We start from the raw sequence: 26,167 nt of genomic DNA, 5'->3' as shown, positions 1-26,167 counted from the left end.
ATAGATTTCAAGACTGCGATCTCCGAATATCTTCCGTGCCTGGTCGTGTGTACATCCATTAAATCTTGATTTTCCCTTTTACCTTTGGTCAATCTCTCAAGAAAGCTCAAATATATGCGCCTGTGAAGTGAAATTATGGTGATGAATGATTCTCAAGTCTATTTTATTCTGCTCGCTCGGAGTAATTAGATTCAATTCGTGTGTCAAAATATCCCTATTTATACAATCAGATTATGGCCTTGGATCTGCTCTATCAAATTCAGTCTGAGTAGAAACTATAACTATTGTCCTTGAGATAGCATAAATCATCATATATGCACAATTCATCCATATCCACTCTTTGTATATATCCCACTGTCGGCCCCTGCTCTGCCACCTCTATCTTTGTACACAGCCACAACAAACTCACAGCATCCTAATGGGAGTGCCTCCCCTCGGAGGTTCTGGATTTGCCACTTTGTGCAAAGGACATGTGTGCGCATATGGGCCCCCGCCTAGCCACGCTCTAGACGCGGATTGTGTATGAGGTACAGGAGAAATGCTGCGAGGATAACACAGACAAGTCATATTTTGTGAATTTGGCTGCTGTGCTGCAAGACTATGTTCAGGCCCGTGATGAGCAGTACCAGTCCCGTAAGAAGAGGTCGGCGAGGGGAAAGAAGGGATAGAAACTGATGCGGTAGACTCCGGAGGAACCAGAACGATCACTTTGTATTCAGGAGACATAGTGTTGATGACCTGAATTATTTGAGGTAATGCGGCTTCTGCCTTTTGTTAGTTACTTGATTCACATGACAATCTTTATACCAGGAAGCTGGAGTGCTTACCAGTCGCAACGTAGTACAGCGGCTGATTTGGCGCTGAGGTGGACCAGGAGTCTGGTATCAAGGTCTCCGGACTGCCCATCATTTCTCGGTAAGTATCGCCACCAAGCCCAGAGCTTGGGGGTGACATGCTATGGCTTGGCTGTGCTAAAGCGCTCGTGGTAGGAGAGATTGGACTTGTTTCGTTGACTCCAGCGAATTGAGATAGGTCGCCATGATACCCATTTTGTGGGAATGTGTTGAAGTCGTTTGGCCACGAGTGCGAGAATAGGGGATATGATGGCATGAATGAGGTACATTGGTCTGAGATTAAAGGCGAGACATCTCGTGAGGTAACCCCGAAGTCATTCTCCGAGGAGCTTGAGTGAGACCTTGGAAACAATGGAGGGTTATACGCCTGATTCCATCCGTTGAGAGCAGCTGCTGCTCTGAGTTCGTTGGCGATGACGCGCTCTTGGAGCTTTGCAATGCGCTCTCTGATCTTCCGACCTGGGATCTGTCAGTTTCATTCCTCGTTCCTCTGTTTGCGGCAGTATCATACGGTGGTTTCTTTGAGAAAGGCGGTTTTGCAATCTCCTCCTTTCCAACGGATCTTGTGTTTGACTGAGGATATCCTCATCCGTGGGACTAGCCTGATCTTCCACCTTCATCTTGCAAATTGGTATTGTACTATGCCCTTGATAGATACTAACGTGCTCGAGGATATTGCATATCTCATATAACTTTCTTCAGATGTTTCAAGTGATGTTCAGGAACTCAGAACCGAAAAAGATCCGTCAGCCTGTCTTTGCTTTATACAGACCGTGCATCCACGAGGGAAAACCACGCCTGATCTCACTGTGTCACTTACCCTGTACAACGGATCTTTGGTGATCAGCAATCTGATTTGAAAGCCATGATTCAACCGCCTTTTCAGCCGCGTGATGCTATGAAATCTGCCCACGTCAAACTACCTGCCTTTCTCAGCTAGCCAACTCTTTCAGACACTCTTCTGTAGAGCCAGGTACTCTAGGAGAAGGTTTCAGGATGGTTGTACGAGGTTGTGTAATCAGAGGCTATCCTCGGCCTGGACGTGTGCATGGACATGGCGCTGCCCTGGATTCTCTCATTTCTTGCCATCAGTCTGGGGTTCAGCAAGCTCGATGAAACCCTCCGCTCTGCTCTACCTCTATGAATCAAGGACTCGTGTGTATGAGCCCTCTAACCTTGTTTGAGACCCCTTGGCGTGGCAAGACCGTGCTACCTTTCCCCCAGAGGTAACTTGCCCCGGTACTTCGGACCATTATCCTCGCCTACTTATACTCCAAGTCACATGTGGCGTGAATCTATCTTGTAGACTCGGGTATGTCCGATTTCAGCCGTTATCCCTGATCACACGGACCACACGTGGCAAGGGCATTATTGCGTTGTGCTCAAGCTGAGAACGAACCAGGCAATCTCCTATTGGATTGAATCAATATCCAGACCGCTTAGAACCCGTTCACAGAAGGACAGGGAGGCCAGAGCTGTGGTGGCAGGATGATGCAGCTAGTACAATCTGACCCAGTTTGAAGGCTAAAAATAAGACCCGTCGTTCCTTGGCCCCTCGATTCTGCAAGAACAATGAGCTCACGCTGGATATACTCCGGGGGTTCGAACCAAACTGTGGGTGATGTTATAGCATTTCTTACTCTTGGGCTTCGAGAGGTTACATTGCCGTCTCAATTGGTTGAATAGTCCGAGATATGGCACTAAACACCTCAAGAAGTGGCCATCTATGCAATGGCATCATAGATGGCACAACATTGACACCGAATCGATACACCGGCTGAGTTTCGTTTTCAGTCCAGTCACTCAGAGTACAAATAACCCTCTTTTGAGCAGCTAGGGCACTGCCATGTGGTGCCTCCGTGACCGCTCATCCATTCCCCCGGGATAGATGCATGTGAGATCCAGCCGTAGGGACTTGCGGAAGATCCGGTTTTGTTTGTCGCTGGATGGGATTCTGGAACATAACTCGCTTTGTGTAACTGCGTGATGCAGACGTTTTATCCCGCAAGTGACTTGGGGTCTTTGTCTGGGTTGTAGCTGTAAATAGAAACAAATCTAGGCAGACCGTTCAGTATATCATGAAGCCACTGGGCATATATCATTTGCATTATATTATTATATATAGATATCAGCCAATATCCATCTGATACCACAGCCAATCAAGCCGCGTCCACCCAATATCTAAGCAAATCTTAGTTGCAATTGCAAGGTATCAAACGTAACGTCGTTGAGCTTGGTCGACATCTCAAGTAAGCCGCCAAGACCAACATGGAGGTTAGGCCCCAACATATCACACTCTCTCACTCATCTTTCCCTTCTCCATTTAGAACATCTTTCATTCAATCAACGCGTGGAATGGATTCTTTTCTCAAGATAGTGGGCAACCTCCTCCCATATCACCTTCTCTCCTATGGCGCTCTCCTCGGAACAGAGCTGTATCAGGTACGCTCCTTGTCCCCCAAAGAGGCAGGCGATCTTGTGACTAACCACATACAGAGCTTTGTCAATACGAAGATATGCTACCAGGCCTTGCCAATGAAGGAGTTCATCATTCTACAAAAACGCCTCTTCCCCATCTACTTCGGAACGCAGGTTGGACTCACAGCGCTAACCGCAGCAACGCACCCACCATACAGCATATTTTCACTAACTCAAGACCCATGGAGTTTGGCGCCTCTTGCTGTAGCTGGCTTGACCGGATGTCTGAATTGGTTCATCTATGGGCCTCGGACGACAACTGCAACGCTAGTCAGGAGGGCTCTACAAGGTGGGTTAAGCTTGGCACGCCTCATTTGACTAGCTAGCTAACCTTTGTTTTGCTACAGAAAATGAGACCACGGATACGGAATCCGATGGGTCAAAGGTGCATCGGGCTAACCGCAACTTTGCGCGAAATCATGCAATGGCTATCCATTTGAATGCTATTGCCATGTTGGCCACAGTGTTTTATGGATTCTCACTGTCTGCTACGCTTTTAGCAGGGGTCTAGACAACACTTATCTTGCAGACCTTGATAAATGTCAGACAGTAACCACGGGTTTGAGAATAACTTGTTTATATTGCGTAGTCCTTTCCGACTCTTGATTTCACTTTGCCTCTACACACATCTCAACTCTGTATTCGATAAATCAACCTGATCTCCCTACCCATAGAGAGGCTTGCTCTATGAATTGAGACCTAAAGATTGAAGTAGACCGCAGCGCTAATCCAATTGATCCTGTGTAGGAAAATGAATCAAGTTGCAGTTGCAATCGGGGAACGGCAGACCTCCAGGCATCGTGAATTCGAGATACAATCAGACCATTGAGGATACTGTATGTTATATGGCTAACATCGAGTCTGGTATGAAAGAGAGCATGTATTTCAGACCAGGAAGACCATCGAATGCTCCCGTCACTCAATGTCGATACAAAGGATTGTCGTTCCCAAGCAACCTACAGAGATCAAGCGTCACCCTAACAGTAAACCCAGCAAAAATATGACCAAAGAAACTCACGGCGGACAGTGTGTCATCAGTGCAGGTGTTTTGACTTCTGCTGACACCAATTGCATCAATTAGGGCACAGAGCGCCGGACATAAACATAGACTCCATCTAGCGCTATATAGTACCAGCGTACCATCAAGACAATATCCAATCCGTTTCCAATCTTTCTAATCCACCAAGCCCATCTCAACATGACATTTCTCTCGATCCTCCTCTCAACCCTGCTAACCATCCTCTTCCCACCCCTCCTCTTCCTAACCTGGTACCTCCACGTCCCCCGAACCCTCCCCAACCTCCCGAGAATCCCAATCTACGTCTCAATCCTCGGCCTCTGGTCCTCAATGGGCCAAGATGAGATCTACGAACGATGGTTCAGAACTCCACTAGAGAAACACGGGGCCGTGGTAGTCTGGTTTGCCGGACGGTGGAGTATCCTCGTTTCACGACCAGATTGGTTAACCGATATGTTCCGCAATGAACAGCTATATGCGAAAGCAGGGAGTCAGATCAAGATCCCGCATGCTGTTATTGCGACGCTTGTCGGTGATAATATCATCAATGCCCATGGGGAGAATTGGAGACTTTATACGGGGATCATGAAGGCGGGCTTGCAGAAGAAGGTTTTTGAAACGACATCTTTGCTGAAACAGTCGAGGAAATTGGTTGATGTTCTCATCAATCTGCAGAAAGAGACTGGAGGTAATAGAGGTATATTGGTGAATGACGATGTACAGAAATGGGCTGTGGACGTTATGGGTGAGAATTTCTTGGACTTGGAGTTGAAGGTACCAGTATCAATCTCATCCTCGCAACGAACATTCAATCTCCAATACTGAACACAGCTAAAATCTAACCTCCGGTAGAGCCTGGGCCAAGCAAATGGCACCGTCCGAATCGAATCCCTCCAATCAATCATCAAAGCAACCCTCTTCAAACCAATGTACTTCAGCTTCCCAGATCTCGACCACTTCCCCTGGCTCCTCCCGTCCCGCAAACGCGCCTACAACATAATGCACGAATTCGACGACCGTCTCTACGCCGAGATAATGACAATGCTAGAGAATCGCAACGAAACCAACGCCGAAGAAATGGTCTCACACATGCTAGGCTCAGCCTACAAAACCGGGTTGATAACCGAGAAACAATTCCGCGACAATCTCAAAATAACATTCCTAACAGCCCACGAAAACGCCCAACAGCTCGTAACCTCGATGTTCTGGCAACTGGGTACAAGAGTCGATATCCAGAATCGATTACGGGACGAGATTTTGACGACGGCAAAGACGTCTCCGGATCCATCACAGGAGATCATTAATAGTCTCCCGTATCTGACGGCGGTGGTTTTGGAACTACTTCGTCTGTTCCCGCCTGTTTGTCAATTGATTAACCGTGTTGCGTTGCAGCCAGCGATGTTGGGTGGTGAACTTCCTATTGCGAGGGGGACGTTTGTGGGGTGGAATGCGTGGGCGGTGCATAGTAACCCTGCTGTATGGGGTGATGATGCGCGTGAGTTTCGAGCTGAGAGGTGGGGGGAGAGTGTTGAGGAGATGCAAGGGAGGTTTCGGAGGGAGACCGTTCGGGGGACTTATATTCCGTTTAATGCTCATAAGCGGAAGTGTCTTGGGCAGGGGTTTGCGTTGTTGCAGGTGAAGATTTTGTTGTTTGTTTTGCTAGGGAGGGTCAGTTGGGTTGTTGATCCTGGATATAAGTTGAAGATGACGCCGGTATGTTTTTCTGGTGCTAGTTGGTGGATGTATGCTGACTTGGACAGGGTGGGATTCTGGCGCCGCTGGGTTGTCGGGTTATTTTGACCGAGCTGAAGTCGTGAACGAGACTCATTCAGAGTTCAGAGTCGAGGTTATGACTGGCCTCGGGAGTATCAGATGGGAACAATATAGATCCTGGGGTTAGTGGCTATACGAGAAGGTGAAGAAGCACTCTATACAATGAAAGAAGAATTGACACAATGAAGATACGATCAATTAATCGCTGAATTGTCCGTCCAGTCTTCTAAGAAAATCGCTGTCGTGGTATCACATGGGGGAAATTCGACCCCAAAACGCTTTCAAAAATAAATCACTCGACGCATCTGTCCTGCTCTCATCACAAGACATCAGGTATTAACACATTATTGTAGGTTGTATGTAGTCTGCCGTCTTCCGTTGGCGTATTATAATATAGCCTGCCAATGTTCAGTGACAGCAGCATCGAATTCGTACATCTTCATGCTCTCCAGGAGGACAAACGATTCGTATCGAAGGCCTCGTTCGCGGTCCTTTCTGTTGGACCACTGCTCAACGGTCCCGTTCCACACATTGGCGTAGCCATTGAACAAAGACCGCCAGTAGCAGGCTTCAGCGGCGGGAGTCAGATACCGCTCGCGGAAGGTTGTGACACTGTTGTTGGCAATGCGATGGGCGGCTTCGGTGTTGGCGACCAGAGGTTCAATCTTTTCAGACAAGTCGCTGAAATCGCGCTCAACCTCCACGTAGTTTTGATTGGGACCATCTGCCACCAGAAGATAGTGGTGGTGTTGGATGTATTGGAGTTTGTGTGCGACAATGACGGAATTACACGCCTGTCGGTATTTCAATGAAGCCGAATAAGAACGACCTAGTTAGTGTCAGCTGGCGTCGTCCAAGTCCCATACTAAATTAGAATGTAACACACCTTCAACATGCGCAATAAACATATAATGGCAATGATCTTCCATCTTGAGGACGTTGGAGCCAGTATGCCAATCAACCTGCTTGACATCCCCCCATGGTTTATCTCTAGCCGCCTCCATCAACGCGCGTCGCAATTTTGGCGCAAAACTGGGCTTGCCTCGCCAGACCAACTGAGGCTTTTTCTGAGACCAAGGGATATCCAATCGCTTGATTCGTTCCACCACCTGATCATACGGCCCCATATAATTGTCGGGGTTATCCCAAGCCCAGAAACTAAAATCTGGCATCAGCCAAACCCCTTGTTCAGTGGGCGTGCGCGAAAAGACCCAAACCGGCCATTCGGAGTTGGTCACGTCTTCGACTTTATCTTCCACCGAGAAAACAAATTCAATATCAGGTCTGGAAGCTTGACCTGGGTCGGCGGCCAGCGCACGATGAATTGAGCTCAACGTCCCCAGAATTTTCCTTCGATGATCCTCGCCCTTGGATCTCGCCGTGATCACATATAGTTGACCACTGGAGATAAAAGCGCGCGCCATACCCTGTTGGATTGGGATCGCATCGAGTTCTCTCGACGACAAGCGACCGTGTGACGACCAGAATTTGCCTCCACGCGCAATATCCTCGAATAACCCAGGGAACGCAGCTTTGCACTGAGGATCGCTGAGGGCTTCATTACGACCGTCGCGAGCGTATTCATACGACCAAGCGGGGGAGGTCTGTTCTTGGAAGGTGGGTTCGGGGCAGGTGAGGCATGTGGAGCATTGGAAGGTGGTAGATGATTCGCATGCGCAGTGTCCGGCGGGGATTAACTGTGTGAGCATGGGGTGAATATAATCTCGGTCGGAGTTCATGCCAAACCAAATGACCATAATGACGCTGGCGCTAAATGCAGTTATGACGCACAGCAGCGACAAGCCGCGGCGCGGGCGAATAGGAAATGAGGCTGTCATGGTGTACTTCCAAACTGGTACGGCATGATCTAGAAGTACCTCGGGAGTGTATAAAGAGGATCTGAGTACAAAATATGCTTAAATGGAAGAAAAGGAAAGAGAGAAGGGGTGACGATCAAGGCAACCCTGAAACCTCCCCGGAAAAGGCAATGATGGGCGACTTGGGATGATCGCCCTCCCTGTCCCTGAATGCTGCCTGGATTGGCAAGCCACAGCCCCAGTGGGGGCGAAGCGGCGTCATCATTTTCTTTTCTGTTTTCTGTGTTCTTTTTTTTTTTGCATCCCTATGAAATTCTTTGGTGAAGTACGATTAGATTGATTGGACAGGAAAAGTCCCCCGAAGTATAGAAGAGACAGAGAGAGAGAGAAAGAGAGCGAGATGAGAAATGAAGTTGAAAAGAGATCAATGCCAAGATTACTAGCGTGAACCCTCTTCCAGCCTTTGGGGCTCCGGGGAAGCTTGCTGGATGAACATTTTGTTCCCATTATATATTTTGGGCATTATCTCTTGATATACTCCGTATATGACCCTAATATTGAGCCACATACTCCGTAGTATCTGGTAGTATCAAAATATAGGCAGTTGGCATATCTCACATACACAGCTTGGTGTTTTTGAACAGTATCATTCCAGTCCTCAAGACTAGATACAAGTATAAGCAAGGTCTCTAACAATGTCTGCTTAATCTTCTAGTTTGAGATACACCAATTGCCCAACCCAAGCCAATTTCCCCTGACATAGAAACGCCCGCTGTAATGCATGGAAAATAACAAAATTTCACCTCGAGGCACCAGGATTCGAAAGCCTGTTCATTGTCCAGAATGACTACGACCATGTCGTATCCTCCGGCTGCGACCACTGGATGGAGCAGGCGTCTCAGCATCCATGTCCGAGGTGGCAGATACGGCTGGTCGACGTTGTCGACTGTGTCGTACACGGCCAAGAGCTCGGCGTAAAAGCCCGTCAGCTTCCTGATCAAGATCCATTTCAACCTTTTCATCTTCAGCCGGGGGTGTGGCAACATGTGCCACCTCATCCGTCCATCCTTCGACAAAGGGTTCTTGTCGTCCGCGTTGGCGAGAGATCTCTTCGGCCGCAGCTCGTTCTTTTCCTTTCTGTTCACGAGACCGATTAGATCCCCGCCGCTTAGAAGCTGCAGCAGATTCCCGCATACTCTCTTCAAATGCTGCGCGATCCTTTTGTCGCCCCTCCAACGCCCATAGCTCAAGTGCACGTGAAAGTAATGTACCAGCTACACCAGCACCGCCGGCTGCATCGCCGCCGCCACTCGCCCCAAGTACACGTACAGCCTCATGCAAGGCGGTCACTGCCTCTGTGGTTCGACCCAACTCCAGTAAGACCAGGCCACGAGACGTATGGAGAGAACCTGTCAGTCCCCGATCTTCGTAGCCCCCAACTCCCGATGCGGTTGCGATCGCCGCTGAGCCGCCAGTACCACCACCCAAAAATGGGGAATAGCCCATACTACTACCGCCTGCGCCCACGCGAAGACATTCATCAAATTCACGAAGGGACTCGGGCAGACGGCCCATGCGACGGAACGCATGACCCAGGTTCGCCCGTGTGGCTACCCAAGCACTAGGTTCACAATGGAGAGATGTAGCTAGCGCCAGTGCCTGTCCAAATAATTCGACGGCGCCCCCAAGATGATTCTGATGGTAAAACACAACTCCAAGCTCGTTCAAAACGAGGGGTCTCCGCCGACGGCCGAGACAATCCCTGAGGGATTAGGGGGTAAGGGAAGGCACAGAGCCCGGGGCAGCTCCAGTCGACATAGCGTGAGCAGCACATAGATACTCATGCGCCAGAGACATGTTGTTCAGGGCGAGATGTTGCATTCCTAAGAAGAGTTGGGGAAGATGGCTGCCTTGGAAAAGTCGAGCAGCAGTGCTGTACGCTGCGATAGCTTGGTCATGCTCACCCTCTGCGGCAAAGGTGTGCGCAAATCCAATCCAAGCTGGCGCCGAATGGGGATCCAGCAGTGAGGCCTTTGAGAAGAAGCGCCGCGCCTCAGCTACCTTTGACACTGAGAGATAGTAGACTCCAATTGCCAAGTATGTGTAAGGCTCTTCGGGAGAGTGGTCTGCGAGCATGTGGGAGAGTAGGAATAGGGCATTGGTAGCACCGGTCTCGTAAAGACAGGCCAAGTGGAGCGGATATATGGCAGGGGCATGGCCAAGGTTATTCTGAGCTGGAATGCTGGGATTTGTGGAGGTCAGGTCGGTTGATTGAGATGTGGAAAGGATAGAGGACGTCAATTCTAGAGCTTCTGCAAACCGACATTGCGTATACAGAGCTTCGGCACGGGATAAAAGGATATCCGGGTTCTCTGCAAGATTATAGTGTGTGGATAGGGTTTCGGTGGCATCGGAAAGTATGGTGGGGGAGGAGTATTTCGATAGACGAGTGGTGTAAAGCATCTTGGTAAAATGGGCGGCTTCTTGTGCCATCATGGGATCGGGAGATGAGACAGAGTCAAAGTCCAGTGATTCTAGGAACTCCAATTCCTCTGTGGGGGACATTAAAGAATTCTTCATGAGTTGGTCAAATGCTTCAAAACACTGCACGTCAATGCGCACGGCATCCTTGTAACAGTCCCGAGCCCGATCAAACGCGTTCTGCTTGGCAAAGCAGAGTCCCCGTAGGTAACACATGGCGGCTTCAAAGCGGACATTATTGGCATCCTCACGTTCTCGCTCCTCCGCTCGATCACCGCGTGTCGCGTTCTTCCCATTACGCAGCGTAACATGGCTTTGGTGTTGGATCTTGCGACGAGTGTGATTATTGCGAATGAGGTCTGTGGGATTATTTTCGCCAAGAATGGAGAGGGCTTGTTCGAATTGATTCTGTTTTATGTAGCAGTGTGCAGCAAGATAGCGACACGCGGTGCTTCGAGACACCAGATCCTTGCGGGAGAGAAGAGCCAGGGCCCGGGTGAAGTTGTTATTGGAGAAGTGTACTTGCGCCAGCCAAAACGCGTCAGAATCACTATCTTTTGGCAGGCAGTTAGTATTCAATTGGATATTCGGATTCAAGGTAGTTGTAGTCCTTACTAGTGAGAGCCAGCACTTTGTCCCCAATGTAGATTGCAGAATCATGCTGCCCACGGTTCAGCGCATCCTGCCGCCAGGAGCGCAGGAACCTTTCCATGACGGAGATGCGTTAAGGGCGTAAATTCAAGGGGACATCAAGGCTAGAAGGAGTCCCAGGAATGTGAGAGGTAACTTTCGGGACCTCTAAACACAGTGGCCCGTGCATCCTGCCTGAAGGGTGCACCTTTTAACTACCAGTTCGCCAGCACCAGATAAAGAAGATTTCTTTCTTCTTCGATTGCCTGAGTAATTTGCTTAGTAGAGTCTCTAATTATCCACCCATAGTAGTAATCAGGTATTTTAATTTTCTACTAACTAGTCTGAAATCAGGCCTAACTATTTAAGCACATTCAGGCACCAACTCCAAAATAAGGCATCCAGGCTTTTGGCCGCTATGCCCAAAGGGTGGCCATGTGGGGCTGGACGACTATGTATGTTATAGGAACAATATATGTTGTACTCCGTATGTCTCGTTGTTCCGGGACCCAATTCCACCGTAAATCGGTTTATTGGGCCAACACCCTCTGCATAGGCTTCTGCATTGGGTGTAGTATAGCCACACCAAAGCCCCCCCCCATCACATGGAGTTGAGATTGCAACGCCGAAGGCCCCTTCTTGGGTCTCTACGTAGCTAGAACCGACATGGTAAAAGAGCAGACGGAATGTGGACCGGAAACCTACTTGGCTTATGAGTGTCTCGGTCCGCGAGAATCTAGGTGTTCACCAATGACTTTCCTCAAAAAGAAAGTGGCCTATTAATCCTTTTGCCAGGATGGAATAGATGTCCTACGCGAGTAGCCGCGGGCTATCTTCCGTTGTCGAATGTTTCTAGGGTCCTATATCATCTGCTCCTAGTAGAACCTCGACAGCCGAGTTAGGTCTTCTTGAGTATCATTTACCGTACTATCTCGTCGTGGTCTACAATCGAAGGTCCCTCAGTGAGATAGTGGCGCTAAGAAGAATGTAGCCTCCAAATCTGATTCATCGCAACCTGGTATGAGAAGCATTTGTCTGTTGTATGCAATTATGCTATGCGACATGCTATCTGACATACTGCGTTCCTCTTGTGTGAATTTACATATAGAGGCGTCATGGGTCCTAGGCTACCGGTATCCTCTTGATACACAATAGAGTATTGATACACAATGGACTATTGATCCACATCGAACTATTGATCTCTCGCTATGGTTAAGATAGGATGTCCCAAATAGGCAACAATATCCTATTGAGATCCCCGTATGAATCAACAATATCCTATTGAGATCCCCGTATGAATAGGCAACCCAGTGAAAACTCTGCCATTGTGTTTCAGGAGAACAATGGAATTCCCAAAACATTGTCTATTCGAGGCAGGTGCTCCCATCGTGCCTTCCTAATTTGGACATGCCCGTTTTTCCACGCACCTCGACAGCGTACAGGGTTTCCGCAGGTCGGATCCATCCTCGATCTGTAAACGCTCCACGCACCTCGGTCTTCGGATCACGCACTTGGCTACGTAATCATGCCTCCATTTCGGACCTCAGATGTGAGTTTCTTCATCTTTCTTTTCTCTCTCTTCCAACTACCCACCCGCAACTAACATGGCTGAGCGAAAGGTCCTGAGCAAGTGGTATCCGCCTGACTTTGATCCGTCCGCCATCGAGCGCTCGGCCAAGAGCAAGGATGGCAAAAGCTCCAAGCTTCCAAACGTTCGACTGATGACTCCTTTCTCGATGAAGTGTACCCACTGTGGTGAGTACATCCCGAAGGGTCGTAAGTTCAACGCTCGTAAGGAGGTCACCGATGAGCGCTACCTTTCGATTCAAATCATCCGCTTCTACATTCGTTGCACCCGCTGCAGCGGTGAGATCACTTTCCGCACTGATCCCAAGAGTAAGTTTTGAAGTCTAGACCCCATGGAGACATGGTCTCCTGCTTAACCTACAGAAACTAATATGAACCTTTCAGACAATGATTACCAGTGCGAGAATGGTGCCAAGCGCAACTTCGAAGTCTGGCGCGACGCCAAGGACGACAAGTACCAGGACGAGACCGAGGAACAGACTCTCGACCGACTTGAGAAGGAGCATGGCGAGAAGGAGGACCAAATCGAGCGCGACAAGATGGCTGAGCTTGAGGACAAGATGCTCGACTCCAAGCGCGAGATGAAGGTTGCCGACGCCCTCGACGAGATCCGTACCCGCAACGCCCGTATCGAGCGTAAGGAGGCTGGTGGCGCTGAGGCTGCTCTTGCGACCGCTCAGGCCCAGGCTGACGAGGAGGCCCTCCGTGCCGAGCAAGAGGCCGCCGCTGACGCCGAGGCTATTCGCCAGGAGTTCCGTGAGAAGAAGCGTCTCGCCCAGCAGGCTCAGGTCGACGAAGAAATGCGACGGCTGGAGGAAGAGTCCGCGAAATTGCGGGCTAAACCCTTTGTTGTCAAACGCCTCCCCCGCCGCAGCGAAGTGCTGGCGGCCCGACAAGCCCTCTTCGATCAGAAACGCCCTCTTGACGCTGGGGATTCCAAAGGCATCCTTGATAAGAAACGCCCTCTTGACGCTGGAGATTTCAAAGGCATCTTCGATAAGAAGCCTCGCAAAGAATAAGGCTCCAACACACGCATCAACGCCAACGATTGTATTTCATGGGAACCGGAGTTCATGGTAGCATCCAGCGATCAGGAGTTAATGACTGAATTTCACGAATGAATGCAAACACTGGGAAGGCGTTATGGATGGATTTACAGGATGAATATCCTACGATAGCAATCGAATCGAAATCGAAATCGAAACATTAATAACTATCAGTGCTAATATTCTGAAGTATCAAAGACATTGTAGAAGGTATTAAACAAGAAATCGGTATCACAAATCATAGTAACGTGAAGTAAAGATGCGCCCACGCTCAGCCAAAAAAAAAAAAAAAAAAAAACCCTGGAGACGAAACCTCCGCTTCAGAGCACAGAATAGCAACACAAAAAGTTCCTATCGCCAATTGGCAGTACGGAACCACCAAAGCCAGCAACATTGCTCACAAGTAAGGCATCCACAACGCATCACATGACGCCAGATGCAGAGGGTTGACTGCCTTGGAGATCAGATCGATGGTGGTCTGATTGGCAGGCAGGTTACCCTCTGGTGGGCTGGCAAGACTGACAGCACGGTTGACAATGATTTCACTGTTGTTGTAGACGAGATCGCGGAGTTGTCCAGGGGGCAGGACACCGCGGTGCTGAGCCGTAGCCCAGAACATCATCTCGTCGCGAACGAAGACGCTAAGCTGTTGCTCTAGCTCGTGTCGTGGCTCTGTCAAGCAGCGGGCGATTGCCATCATTGCACAAGCAAACACACCCTCCGTCGCAATGGGCCCAAGCAGGGTCTGGATGTTGGGGGTAAACCGGAAGGGGACTTGCTCGGGATTGTAGAAGAAGGCCTTCGCTGGGTTGATGGTAGGGATCAATTCGGCACCCCAGATATCACCTGTTGAACGGGATATCATAATTTTGTTCGGGTATCGGTTTCCAATGTGCATGACGTAGGTCATGAAAGCGATCGCTGCATACTGATAGGCAAATTGGCGACGGAAAAGCCAGAAGTCTGCGAAGTTGGGGTATGTCTGCTGGCAGTATTCCAAAACCACGGTGCTGGGAACCCATTTTTCTTGAATCGCAGTGAGGATTTCAGTGCGAAGGACCTGTTGCTGATCGGACGTGCGCTGGAAAAAGGTTAGCTTTTGATATAAGAAGGGTAGACGGCATACATACGTTCTGCTTGGTTTCTGCCAGCGAGCGCATCTTGTCCATTGTGAAGAGTACCGGATCATCCTTGTTAATACCCTTGCGGCGGCAGTAATCCTCGTAAATTCCCTGCATGGATATGTACGAGGAATCATCGCGCACCAAGCGAATGTGAGGTGCTAGAGGTACCATTAACGGCAGGTGGAAGTATAGGTTGCGTCGGCGACTCTCCTTGCGTTTTGCAAGCAAACCATTGAAGATACGGAACAGCTGAAGAATACGTTCTTCACGCCTACAGTGACGGGCAGCTGGATGTTGAACTGCAAATGCTTGTACACTGCCGTCATGTCCTCGGATCTTCAAGCGGCGGTGACAGACACCAATGCCTCGGATGAGGTCCACATCGGGAAGGAAGCGGTCAATGCGGACGAAGTCTTGGTTCTTGTCCTTGTGGAGTAGGTACTGGCCGGGAACCTCGACCTCATCAAACTTGAGGAACCGGAATTCACTCAGATGAGGTGAAGAGTTCTCGAGGAATGTATGCTGTGATCTGCGATCAAGCTTTTCCTCGAACTTGTCACGCCAGCGTCGCAATTTCTGGATGTACTCGTTCATGGTTGGTTTCTTGGTCACAAAGTCAGCCTCAAACGACTTGCGGATATGAGCTGGAAGGATGGTCTCGGCGAATCGGGTGATGTTGGCTTCAGTTGCCGCAGGCAGCTTGAAATCTTGGGCATAAGATCCAGGCATGCGACCCACGTAGGCTAGGCCATCGTTCAGGAGAGCAACGATCAGGCGGTAAGCATCTTCGTCAGGGGGACACTTGAAGTTCTTGTGGATCTGGTCTACCATTGTCTCCATAGAAAGAGCAAGCAACGGGAAGGCCGTCTTGAGTCCAGACATGATTTCGTCCGAATACTCCCAAGGTTTCTTCAGAGGTTCCTTCTCGCCGTCCACGGGTACAGCCTGATTCAGTTGCGGTGTTCCAGTCTGACCTGGAACTTGCAGATGAATTTGTTGCGCTTGGCCCGGAGTTTGGCCAGTCTGTGGGGATGGCTGTGCGGGGTTTTGTGGCTGCGCTGGAGATTGGGTTTGGGCTAGGGCCGGATTCTGTGTAGCGGGTGAGTTCGCAGGAGGAACTGACGGGGATGCCGTAGCAGCCTGAGATTTCAGGGCAGGAGAGCTATCGGCACCAGCAACTGGATTAGGCTTCGTACTGGGCGAGGATCCTTGCTGCTGCTGTCTAGCCCGATTCAACTTCTCCTGCTTCTGGTCATGCTGTTTCTTGATGCTCAGCATATCCTCTCTGTTCGTGCGAAGCAAGAAGAAGAGAGCCTGTGGATATAACTTGGCGATTTTGACCAGTACAGCCTTGCAAAGGCGCGCCTCCCGGTGCGACAAGCTTGTGAGAAGTTGAGGAATGAAGGTAATCCAGTACCATACCGGGGTATCTCCCTTGAAGTTTTCGAATGCACTTGCGATCTTTCCTTCTTCGTTGTCCAGGCTGAGAAGCCAGAGAATCCTGCTGAGCAGTTTGCGGGATTTCGCACTCTTGTAGAGACCAGCAGCCTCTAGGTAGCAACTAACAGCATTACTCGCCAGCTCGTAGTCGGTTGGATCGGCCTTGAAGCGCTGGTCACTGTATTGTCCCCATTCCGACCAGGCCTTGGCGAGGCGAAGATCATAGTAAAGAGCAACTCCAAATGCCTCATTAGCCTCATTGACATGATCAAGCTTGGCGAGGAACATGCCCTTGAGGGTGTAAAACTCGGCCTTCTGTTGGGGGCCGAAGTAATTGAGGTTAGTGTTGTTGATCACATCCAACCCGCTGTTCAGCTCCTTCGGATTCTGGTAGTGGCATTTCGCTTGCTCCCGAAGTTTGAGGAAAGCCTCTTGGATTTCGATGTTCGGAAGGGTGTAGATACGGCTGAGTTGGTTGATGCAGACCTCTGGCATCTGGTGCTTTCGAGCTACATGGGCGAATCGGTTGATGATCCAAGCTGTCTCATGGTATCCACGATAGGCGTAGGAATTGCTGGCCACATTGTTCGTCTGAGGAGGCAAAAGACTGAGGTAGGTGCCGTTGATGAGCTGGAAGATGTGCTGACGCCAGGTGACGAGATCTTGCCATGTGTTAATGTCATCCCAGAGATTAGGTAGACGGTCTCTCCAGGTTCCAAGAAGGAGCTTGAGCTCGGCAGACTTGGTATCTAGGTTTCTTTCGTTTGTCTGAGCCAAGCTGCTACAGATGTGGCTGGCATCGTGCAGCTCAACCAGGAGTTGGAAATGCTGCAGGATGGGAATGTGAGCGTTGGTGATGCGCTTCGGCAATTGAAGCCACTTGCGAATAGAGAGCTGGATAGACTCATCGCAAACACTATTGAAGTCCTGGATATTGTCCTTCTTGGTATGGTATTGGAGAAGGGCCATGAAGGCTTGGAAGAAGGTGCGCCGGGGGGTCGGAGCATCAGATACAGACTTGATCAATGACTCAAGCTGCTCGCGGTTACCTTCACTCTGCCAGTTCTCTATGTTCCTCCAAGCAGCCTCTAGCAAAAGATCGTTGAGGTTCTCATGCTTGGCGAAATCGCTCAGAATCTCCCATTGCTGAAGCTTTTGGGCACAGATCAGCCAGTGATCCTCCCACACGAAGTATTCACCCTGGGAGAAGGGCATGGCACCAGAACGGGCCTTGATTTGGGCGTTCTCGTAGAGTTGCTGAGCCTTGTCCCACATCCCTTGTTGCTCGTACGAAAGCGCAGCATTGGTTTCAACAAACTTGCAACGACGGCGCCAAGTTCCGTAAAAGAAGTCGTCCTCTTGAAGGCCTGCGTAAACCTCGACAAGGGCATCAAGGTTGCTCTCGCGCACAGTAGGCGTGTCAATGATCGGAGTAATGGCGCTTTGTTCAAGATAGATAGCAGCAGTATACCATGCATCGTAGGTGCGGCTGAGATACTTGATAACATGTGGAGGAATCTTGAACCGTGGACTGGCACGCACAGTGCCCTCCAAGAGGGCTTGCACAACGTTGGGTCGCTTATCCAGTTGTCTGTGGTGGTACTCACGAGTGAGCAATGTGACCATGTCCTTCTCTAGGTCAAGGCAGTCTTTGTTGGACAGTGTGGACCAGAAGAGAGGGAAGATGGTAGTCCACAGCTGGTAGGCAACATTCGAATCGGTGTGTTGAAGCTGACATAGAGGCTCGATCAGATCCCGAACCCTGACGTCTCCGATATCCGACATAAACCGCCTCCGTTCTGCAACGAAAGTCTCCAGCTGGTTGTCAACCATGATGTCGGCCTTCCTGGGATCTTTCTCGCCGCTGCCAAAGAGGAACGACACCGGGTACAGGGTGAAGTCATCTGGGTGCAAGCGGGCTGCAGTTGTCATGTCAACACATCCAAGGACTAAGTGTGATGCTTGGGCCAACCAGAAGGAGTCAGCAAGGGTATCCCAGTTCTGGCATGTGAGAACATAGCTGAGACGCGAGCTCGCAAGGCGAGTTAAACTCTTATCAAAAATCTGCATAAAGCGGTTCCGCATTTCGACGTCTTGGGCTCTTGTGCCAATCAGGAAAGCATGCTCCAGACGGACTGTCAATTCAGTCCGAGTAATTTTTGAATCTTCGTAAATTCGAATCACAAGATCAAGGAACTTCTTCAACATTGTTTGATCGGGTCGAGATTCAAAAAGCAGCATCTTGTGTAGAACAGCCGTCTTTTCCTTCAAGGTGGGCCATGACTCAGTGGAATGGAAGATCCATGATTCCGCCATGCCCAAAATCTTACTGCAAAGTTCGTTGTTTTGGGAGCGCTCCACAATCTGTGCGAGAACACTTAAGAATGGACGACGTTGATCTCCAAGATGAGACATTCTCACGGAGATAAGATCAATAGTCTTGAGGATGAGATCAACTCCAATCTCAAACTCTTGTTGATCGATAATTGGAGCTCCTTCGGCGGGCTTGGTACCGTTCGTCAGCTGGGCCCCGGATTGGGTTGAAGCAGCAACATGTTCCTTGGCGAGCTTTGTAGAGAAAGCCTTCATCACTGCGGGGATATGTGCATCAATCTCGGCGGGCTTGATCTTGGAGAGAGTCCACAGAATATTCAGGCTGGAGACGTAGTTGTTGGCAGAAAGTGTCTCGGTAGCGATGGCAGACAAATATGAGCCGAACTCCGAAGGCGTTCCCTCCGTGTCCATCGCATCCTCGTCATCAGGCTGTTCATCTGGAATGGCCTCGAGAACACGGCGAACAGGAGGCGGCAACTTGTGCAAAACATCCATGTTGTCTTCCAGTCCATGTAGACAATCCTGGATCTCTGGGTTGTCTGACTTCAGCGGCTTCTCAAGAAGCTTCTGGATGGTGGGAAGACGAGCGGCAATCCACTCATTCGGTTTGACGGCGATAAGAACCCTCACAACCTGCAGTGTGTTGACCATGTAGGTGATTTTATCCTCGACTTTATCACCCTTGTCACCCACTAGAATTGGCTCGGTCACCTTTTGGTAGAGATCAATGTCTAGATCCCCCCCAATACTCGGGAGAGAGGAGGCTGCGAAGCAAGTTAATAGCCTTGTTGATCATTTCTCCAGTGGCCACAGGGTTTTGTTGCTTTGTTGTGGGCAATTGACGAATATGCGCAGCTGGAACCTGGAAGCGTTCGGGGATGGTGGTGATGAAGGTGATGAGGTACTTGATCAACGACGCACGCAAATCGGTAGGTACAGTGTAGTCCGATCGTTCGCGGCTACTGGGAGGGCCAAGAGCAGGGGACGGCGAGGGCTCTTGAGCTTCGTCCAGCTTGCGTTTCCTGGCAACTGGAGACTCGGATGTCCCATTGGCCAAGTGGCTGGCTTCGGCATTATGAGCCCGCTTTTCCTCCCAGTGCCAAATCAAGCCAATCAAGTTCAGTGCGAGCTTCTTGCTGTCGTTGGAGGTGTTTGGTGGGCCCGTAATCTTGACTAGGGATGGGACAATCAGAGGCACAAAGTGTTCCCTTGATTCGTAGAAGAGGTCAGGCTGCCGAACCAAGAACTGGAAGATACTCATGACCTGCTGGAGGTTGGCAGTTTCCTCGGCCAGAATGCGACGGGGCCATTTAGCCCACAAGGGATACCGTGCCTCTGCTCCAGAGCTGTTGGCAGTTCGTGTGGGGAGGACAGGAGCCAGGACATCAAGAGCCTGCGTGACAAGGGCTCTGCCTTCATTCTGGTGGGCCCTGAGCAATGCGACATAGACTTGGATCACAATCTTGAATGGGGTCTCGTAGTGTGCAATGAAGTAACTGATCAAAACGTAGGCACCATACTTGTTGATGATATCTTCGAGTCGGATGTAGTTCCAAGCAAACTTGATGATGTCTTTGCGGGAATCCTGCACTGTTTGTGAATGATACTTGATCAACAAGGCAGATAGCTGTAGCAACTCCATGCGAGAGTGGTCTACGCCAGCTTGGTTAGACTCCTCACTCAGATCAGCTAGCTGTGGCTTCCACAAACGACTCTGGATAGACTCGGTCATGCTCTTATCCATCAACTTGGGCGTATTTGGAGGGTTATTCCACGTGACCTGGACGTCCATAGCAAAGATGGGGTTGACAAGGTGGCGGAAAGCGTAAGTCTTGGTCTTCTGTGGGCAGCTCTTCTGGCCATAGAGGTCGAGACAGCGCATGATAACAGAGCGCCGGTAATCAATGGACTCATTGGAGATGATGCTCTTGTAGATGAATTTAGGAAGTGCAAGAGTGCGTTTCAATTCATCAGCAGAGAGTCCGTCGATAACTTCAAACAGGAAGTCCAAGTCATGCGTGGCCTCCGTCAAGTACATTGTAAAGATGTCCATCAGTTGGTCTTCGGCTTGCTCCACTCGTAGTCGCTCATCAGCTGGCAAACTATCACCTCGGAGCTTCTTCTCCAGGTCTCTGCCGGAAGTCAAGAGCTTATTTCTCATATCTGCGTGCGAGACCAACCAGCGCTTGGTTGAGCTGTAAGAACAGAGGGAGTGTGCGACATAGACTCCATTGATAGCGGCAGTGTTCTTGCCATCGGCAGCTTCCTGACCAAAGGCAGCAGCGGAAAAGCTATCCGTGTCAGCAACGATGGCGCTCCGTAGCCCTTCACTCTCGGGGTCAGCCAGGATCTGTCCGAAGAATCGACCAAATCGCTCATCGTTGAAGCGCGCAAAGAAAAATGCGAGACTCTCTTTGGGGTAGCGATTGAGATACTTCACGAGTGGCTTTCGGAATGGACTATGTGAAGTTCTTCGAAGCTTCAGTTCGAGGTCCAAGACCTTGTTGACAAGGTGCTCCATGAAAGATGTGGCGGCCGGGGGAAGGAGGTGGAAAATATTGAAGATCGCAGCAACGATTTTCATGGCCGGGTTTTGCTCAACGAGGCTGAAAGACACTTTCTGCAGTACGGCATCATCTGCGATGACTTTCATATGATCAAGCAGGCGAGCACCGATCTCCACTTTGAAGTAGTTGGTTAGCAATGTCAAAAGACGAGCAAGGCCATCCAGGCCAGCAACACTAAGGCGCTTAGGATCCTGGAGGTTCATGAGAATAGGGCGCAGTCCATTCTGCAACAGATCTTTAGGCAGCTTGTTGGTTTGGGTGAGCACGTCACGTAGACCCGCATTCGCTGCTTCGATTACCTCCTGGGACTTTGAGTAAAGTGACTTGAAAAACACAGAGATTATGCGAGCCCTGCTTGTGTTCTGTGGCGTGTTGGCAAACTCGGAGAAGCTCATTGCCATGGATAAGAGGCGAAGACAAGCAACACGGAGGTTCACAATCATATCTGCAGTCTTGAACTCGTTCGGCTTAGACGCTAGGGATTCATCATCAGCGTCAGCGAGCGCGAGGGATTCCAGCATCAAACGGTTGAGCGGTTCATTAAAGGTGACGATGTCATTGTGAAGACCGAGGCAGTACGTGATGGCATCGATGAAACCGATCTGCGTTGGGAAAGGTAGAGCACGCAAAGGCTTGTTGAAGATCGACTGCAAGAGACGATCCCGGACTGGAAGAATAAGCTCGTGTACCTCACAGCCAAGAACATCCTTCAATGTGGTGAAGCAGCGACGGGCAGTCTCCCGGACGTGTTTATTCATGTGCGCGAGCTCAAAGACGAAGAAGCCACACAGTGCATACAGACGGCTCTTCTCGTTCTTCAAATCCTCTTTGGGGATGAGCTTGCCGCATCGTCGCAGCATTAACGTCATTGTCTCTTGTGATTGCAGCCGCGTTGCGGCAGGGAGATCCGCAGGCGTGTCCTTGATTACATACATCAAAGCCCGACAGAACTCAACATGTCGTTCATACAGCCACGTATCTCCCAAGTCCAGCTTGGTTGCGAGCAAGTTGATTCCCAGGCTGCCACCGGCCTTGGTAAACCACTCTTCACTGTAGCAGCTGTGGCAGAAGACACGGCCCAGATGCACAAAGAACGGGAGCTTGGCTGCTTTTTCGGGTGAGCCGAAGATGACGCCCGCGGCATCCTTTACAACCATCATTGCCCGCTCAGCTGCTTCACGGACGTGAACCTCATCAGATGACAAACACTCCACTAAAGCCTCGGCGAGGATCCTAGAATCGAGGTACACGGGACCTTCCCCGTTTGCAACGTCAAAGGGTTTGCGGCCGTGTCGGACTTGGGCCAGGGCACGACCGACCTCTACAAGAGCAAAGTGTTTGCAAACATCCGCCACAAAGGCTGTGGCAGTTTGTTCGAGCTCAGGAATAGTGGTGGCAAAGATACAAGCCTTGATCAACTTCTTCACCGTTGCTTCCTGTGCAATCTTCTTCGGAATAGAAGCCGACCTTTCGGACTTCTCAAGAATATCTGCCATAGCACCCGGCTTATTTTCAAAGAGATCATTCGCGTGGAGTCTGATCAGGATTGCCAAGTCTTCGGGGGTGTTGTCGTAGCCAATTTGGAGCTTGAGGTGCGAGCTGAGCATGCGGTAGGCTTGTTGCTTGTAGTAGATATCCGAAGCTTTCCCTGAGTCCGTCTTCGGAACCTCCAACAGTTTGCCAGCAGCGAGATCGATGCCAATGTCTACAGGGAAAGGCCGTTTCTCATTCGGACCGATCAACCTGATGTCGAAGCTAGGATTGTCATCGGAAAACTGCTTGAATGACAATTCTGGCGGGTGGTTGAGGAACTTCCGATTCCGTCCGCCAAGTTTTCCTAAGATGCGCATAGTAGTGTGTGCGTGAAAGTGGTTGTAAGGAGATGGGCGCAGGTGATCCCAAAGAGCAGTCATCAGCTCGTCCATTATCGGACCCATGATTGGATCTAGGTAGTCGGCTGTTAGGTTGTCCACGCAGAGTTCAAGGGTGCGCAAACCCTGACCGACAAGATCAGAGTCTGCACGCAAAGCGACCACAATTGGGCGCATAAGATAGCTAAGATGAGGCAGAAGGTGGCTCAGCCGGGCAGGAACGGTAAGTGTCAGTTCCACATAGAGGTCTCGTTCTTGCGGCTTGCGAGCTGCAAGCAATAAGTTATTGAACGTTTCGAGAAGCATCTCTAGTAGCGGAAGGATTTCTTTGTACAGTAGCTCGAACCGTCCCCCACCAATACTTCTGAAAAGAGACCTTAGGAGGAGGAAATAGTTCATAGGCTCCTCGGCTGTGACTGAAAGTTCGATACACTTGGTTACAATCTTCGTCACATGCGGGTGGAGGACCTGCTCGTTTTGGACGGAGAACAAAGTCACAGCCATGAACGAAAGTTTAAACATCCTCAGGAGTATCTTTGCCTTCGTCATGTCCGAGGTCCCGACCTCATCAATTCGTTCCATAAGATACTGCAAGACCATACCAGAGAATGCGGGAGAAGTGGCCTCGCTAGCCAGGAAGAACTGGGGCAGGTGAAGGAGAGCTCCATGTTCAAACATGAGCTCGTGTAGGTATGGGATTTCGGAATGGAAGACTTCGTGGAAGGTTGCGGTATCAATGCAGTGGAAAACAGTACCGAAACTTTCCAAAAGCTCCTTTTCTTCGCGCGACATTGGGGCAGTGTATTGGCTTGCAAGGAAGTCGAATGGGGACGCGTAGTTCATCTCTGGAGGGGTCTGATCCACCCCATAGTAGCGGAACACACGAGCTCCCTCGTGGAAGAGCTTCTTGATCACACTAACTTCCTCTGCATTGTAACCATATGAAACTTCCGACCAGTTGATAGGGACGCTATTCGGGTCGATTTGAATATCATCTGGGTTGCAATTCTTCAGTTGCCGGAAAATATTCTTTAACCCATTGATCAAGTTTCGGAAGAGGAAGATGTTGTCCGAAACGGGGTCGCCCCCTCGATCACGCGGACTAGATGTCTTGATGGGAGACGCCGAGAAGATATCAATTTCATCCCAGTCCGGTGGCTGGTCCTTCTCAGCAAGGTAGTTCTCGGCGCATGGCTCAGTATCCTGTCGGAATACTTTGTACGCCCTGGAAACCTTGACAGCGTTCGTGAATTGGTGATTCATCGATGCGAACTTGTCACCGATAGCATCTAAAATCATGATTAAGAAATATCGTGCCTCACGCTTGTCTTCCAATTTGGAAATATTCTCTGCCATGTTCAAGAGAAGCTTTGCGCTCATTGTCTGGAAGCTGGTGCCAGGGAAATCGTCATGGAGGTTTTTTGTGTAAACTTCGACCGTTCGCCGTATTTGGTCGCGACTCAGGTGGTCACGAACGTGGTGTATTAAATCAGCCAACATGCTGTAAGCCAATGGCCTCATGGTTTCGTAGACAGTGAGGCCATCTCCAATGAGAGTCCGCTCATCTAAAAGCTCATCAATCTTCTCAAGAAAGATCTTGCGATAGTTGAAATTGATGATGTGACGAATAGCTACCAGCAACTCCTTCCTTGCACCGGACTTCTCTCGTGGACAATCTTGGAGGAGACGTACGACGACAGAAGGAAGAGTAGGAAGAAAGTCCTGCAGCTGATGGGCATAGAGACGCAGCAGATACGCCAAGAAGCTCATTGTTTTCACCTGAGCTGTGATGAACTCGCCAAATGCAGCGCGATTCTTGATTTCTTTGCAGACACCAGTAAATATTGTGGCTTGGGCTGCTGCTTCTGCGTGTGCCTTTTCCTGCGGCTTCGCCTGAAGCAACAAAATCGTTTTGATGAGCGGAACGAACAGCTTAACGTTAGCCGGCACCGATGCGCGGTGCGTTTGGAAGATAGAAACAACGATGATCGGACACTCTGCGAGGACCTTGAACGACTGCATACCCTTGAGGAGAACATTACTCGATTGCTGATCGGGCCCTAGGTCTGACACTGAGGTGGCAGGTGAACTCGGCCGGGGGGACTGGAAAGTTTGTGCTGTTGCGTTGGGCGTCGATGGCATTCCGGAGGGCGTGGCCAGGTTGGGGGTGTCGAAAGTTTCCTGGACCACTTGCTCCATTGTCTGGAACATTTCCTGGATAAGCTCCAAGAAAGGCTGCACTCGGTGTGCAGTGGCCTTAGCCTGGTTCCTCTCCAAATCCATGATGGTCTTCATGCATAGCACCGCGTTATCTTCGTTCTCGATCCGCGCAAGTTCCATCAAAAGATCGACCATATCGACGGCATACGGCTCCACGTCAGGAGAGCCCATCGGCAGTCGGTGGAGTGTCTCGAGGATGCAGTTTCGTAATTTCTAATGAATAATCAGAGTGGTTAGCTCAATATGCACAACATTCATCGACAGCAAGCTTGTGCCAAAGAATCTCACTTGGTCTTGAGACATGCTTAAGAAGACCGGGTCTCCCTTCAGAATATTTTTGAATACTGGCCATAGCTTCGACAGAAATATAGGATAGCTTGCGCCCGAGCATAGCGGCTCGATGTTGTCTCGTAATTCGGTAGCGACATTGGCTCGTACTTTGATGTCTATTGAGATGACAGATTCGTTAGCACGGAAATTGAATAAAAATTTTAGCTGGCGCAAAGCTCTTCAACATACCCAGCTTCTCTTCGCCGAGCTTGCTGGCGTAGATATCTATGTTTCGCTCCATCGCTTTGATCTGACCCTTCTCAAGGGCTGGCGATTAAATGAAAAGAAACAGCGATTACGGCCGGGCCGAGAGGCCGGCTGAGGAAAGCGTAGTGTGCGCAGTCTTCCCGGGGGGGAATTGAGCTCTCATATGTTGTGTTGCGGTGTCACGGAAGCTGTGTGGACTCGGTCGATATGCGAAAAGATCGGAGACGACAGAACTTAAACGAAGGAAATCATCAAGTCATTGGTTCTTCAAGGAAAACAAACTGCCTATTCCATTTAGATAAATCAAGTCCAGACTGCAAATGAGTGTATCGAATTACCCCGCAGGGGAGGAGAGGTTGAGGGAGATGAGGAGAAAGTTGGGGATTGTAT

The 26,167-nt window shown here is 50.0% G+C and overlaps 7 protein-coding genes across 7 annotated transcripts; 3 read left to right on the top strand and 4 right to left on the bottom strand.

The window, feature by feature from the left end:
• Positions 1-405: 405 nt before the first annotated feature.
• Positions 406-1,474, bottom strand: xanC (transcription factor xanC; the record flags this gene model as incomplete). Its single annotated transcript, XM_056678568.1, has 3 exons — positions 406-764; positions 828-1,313; positions 1,366-1,474. The coding sequence occupies 3 exons, from the start codon at positions 1,472-1,474 to the stop codon at positions 406-408; spliced, it is 954 nt and encodes a 317-aa protein (XP_056533568.1).
• A 1,735-nt stretch (positions 1,475-3,209) lies between these two features.
• On the top strand, positions 3,210-3,843 carry N7500_007423 (DUF4149 domain-containing protein; the record flags this gene model as incomplete). Its single annotated transcript, XM_056678567.1, has 3 exons — positions 3,210-3,296; positions 3,351-3,621; positions 3,680-3,843. The coding sequence occupies 3 exons, from the start codon at positions 3,210-3,212 to the stop codon at positions 3,841-3,843; spliced, it is 522 nt and encodes a 173-aa protein (XP_056533567.1).
• Positions 3,844-4,530: 687 nt separating this feature from the next.
• On the top strand, positions 4,531-6,167 carry xanG (cytochrome P450 monooxygenase xanG; the record flags this gene model as incomplete). Its single annotated transcript, XM_056678566.1, has 3 exons — positions 4,531-5,124; positions 5,203-6,063; positions 6,111-6,167. The coding sequence occupies 3 exons, from the start codon at positions 4,531-4,533 to the stop codon at positions 6,165-6,167; spliced, it is 1,512 nt and encodes a 503-aa protein (XP_056533566.1).
• A 342-nt stretch (positions 6,168-6,509) lies between these two features.
• N7500_007421 (uncharacterized protein) lies at positions 6,510-7,961 on the bottom strand (the record flags this gene model as incomplete). The annotated part of the gene is made up of 2 exons (XM_056678565.1): positions 6,510-6,952; positions 7,010-7,961. 2 exons carry the CDS (start codon positions 7,959-7,961, stop codon positions 6,510-6,512), a joined length of 1,395 nt encoding a protein of 464 aa, XP_056533565.1.
• Positions 7,962-8,771: 810 nt separating this feature from the next.
• On the bottom strand, positions 8,772-11,133 carry N7500_007420 (anaphase promoting complex subunit CDC16; the record flags this gene model as incomplete). The annotated part of the gene is made up of 3 exons (XM_056678564.1): positions 8,772-9,702; positions 9,757-10,975; positions 11,037-11,133. The coding sequence occupies 3 exons, from the start codon at positions 11,131-11,133 to the stop codon at positions 8,772-8,774; spliced, it is 2,247 nt and encodes a 748-aa protein (XP_056533564.1).
• A 1,522-nt stretch (positions 11,134-12,655) lies between these two features.
• Positions 12,656-13,657, top strand: N7500_007419 (Saf4/Yju2 family protein; the record flags this gene model as incomplete). Its single annotated transcript, XM_056678563.1, has 2 exons — positions 12,656-12,947; positions 13,023-13,657. 2 exons carry the CDS (start codon positions 12,656-12,658, stop codon positions 13,655-13,657), a joined length of 927 nt encoding a protein of 308 aa, XP_056533563.1.
• A 424-nt stretch (positions 13,658-14,081) lies between these two features.
• N7500_007418 (histone acetyltransferase TRA1) lies at positions 14,082-25,811 on the bottom strand (the record flags this gene model as incomplete). Its single annotated transcript, XM_056678562.1, has 5 exons — positions 14,082-14,765; positions 14,815-19,346; positions 19,426-25,453; positions 25,529-25,686; positions 25,760-25,811. The coding sequence occupies 5 exons, from the start codon at positions 25,809-25,811 to the stop codon at positions 14,082-14,084; spliced, it is 11,454 nt and encodes a 3,817-aa protein (XP_056533562.1).
• Positions 25,812-26,167: the final 356 nt, after the last annotated feature.

Source organism: Penicillium coprophilum (genome assembly GCF_028826855.1).
Source record: "Penicillium coprophilum strain IBT 35676 chromosome Unknown utg000004l_segment0_segment0, whole genome shotgun sequence".
In the NCBI taxonomy this organism is placed as follows: Eukaryota; Fungi; Ascomycota; class Eurotiomycetes; order Eurotiales; family Aspergillaceae; genus Penicillium; species Penicillium coprophilum.
The sequence above is the reverse complement of the archived record's forward strand: the minus strand, read 5'-3'. Positions and strand labels throughout refer to the sequence as shown.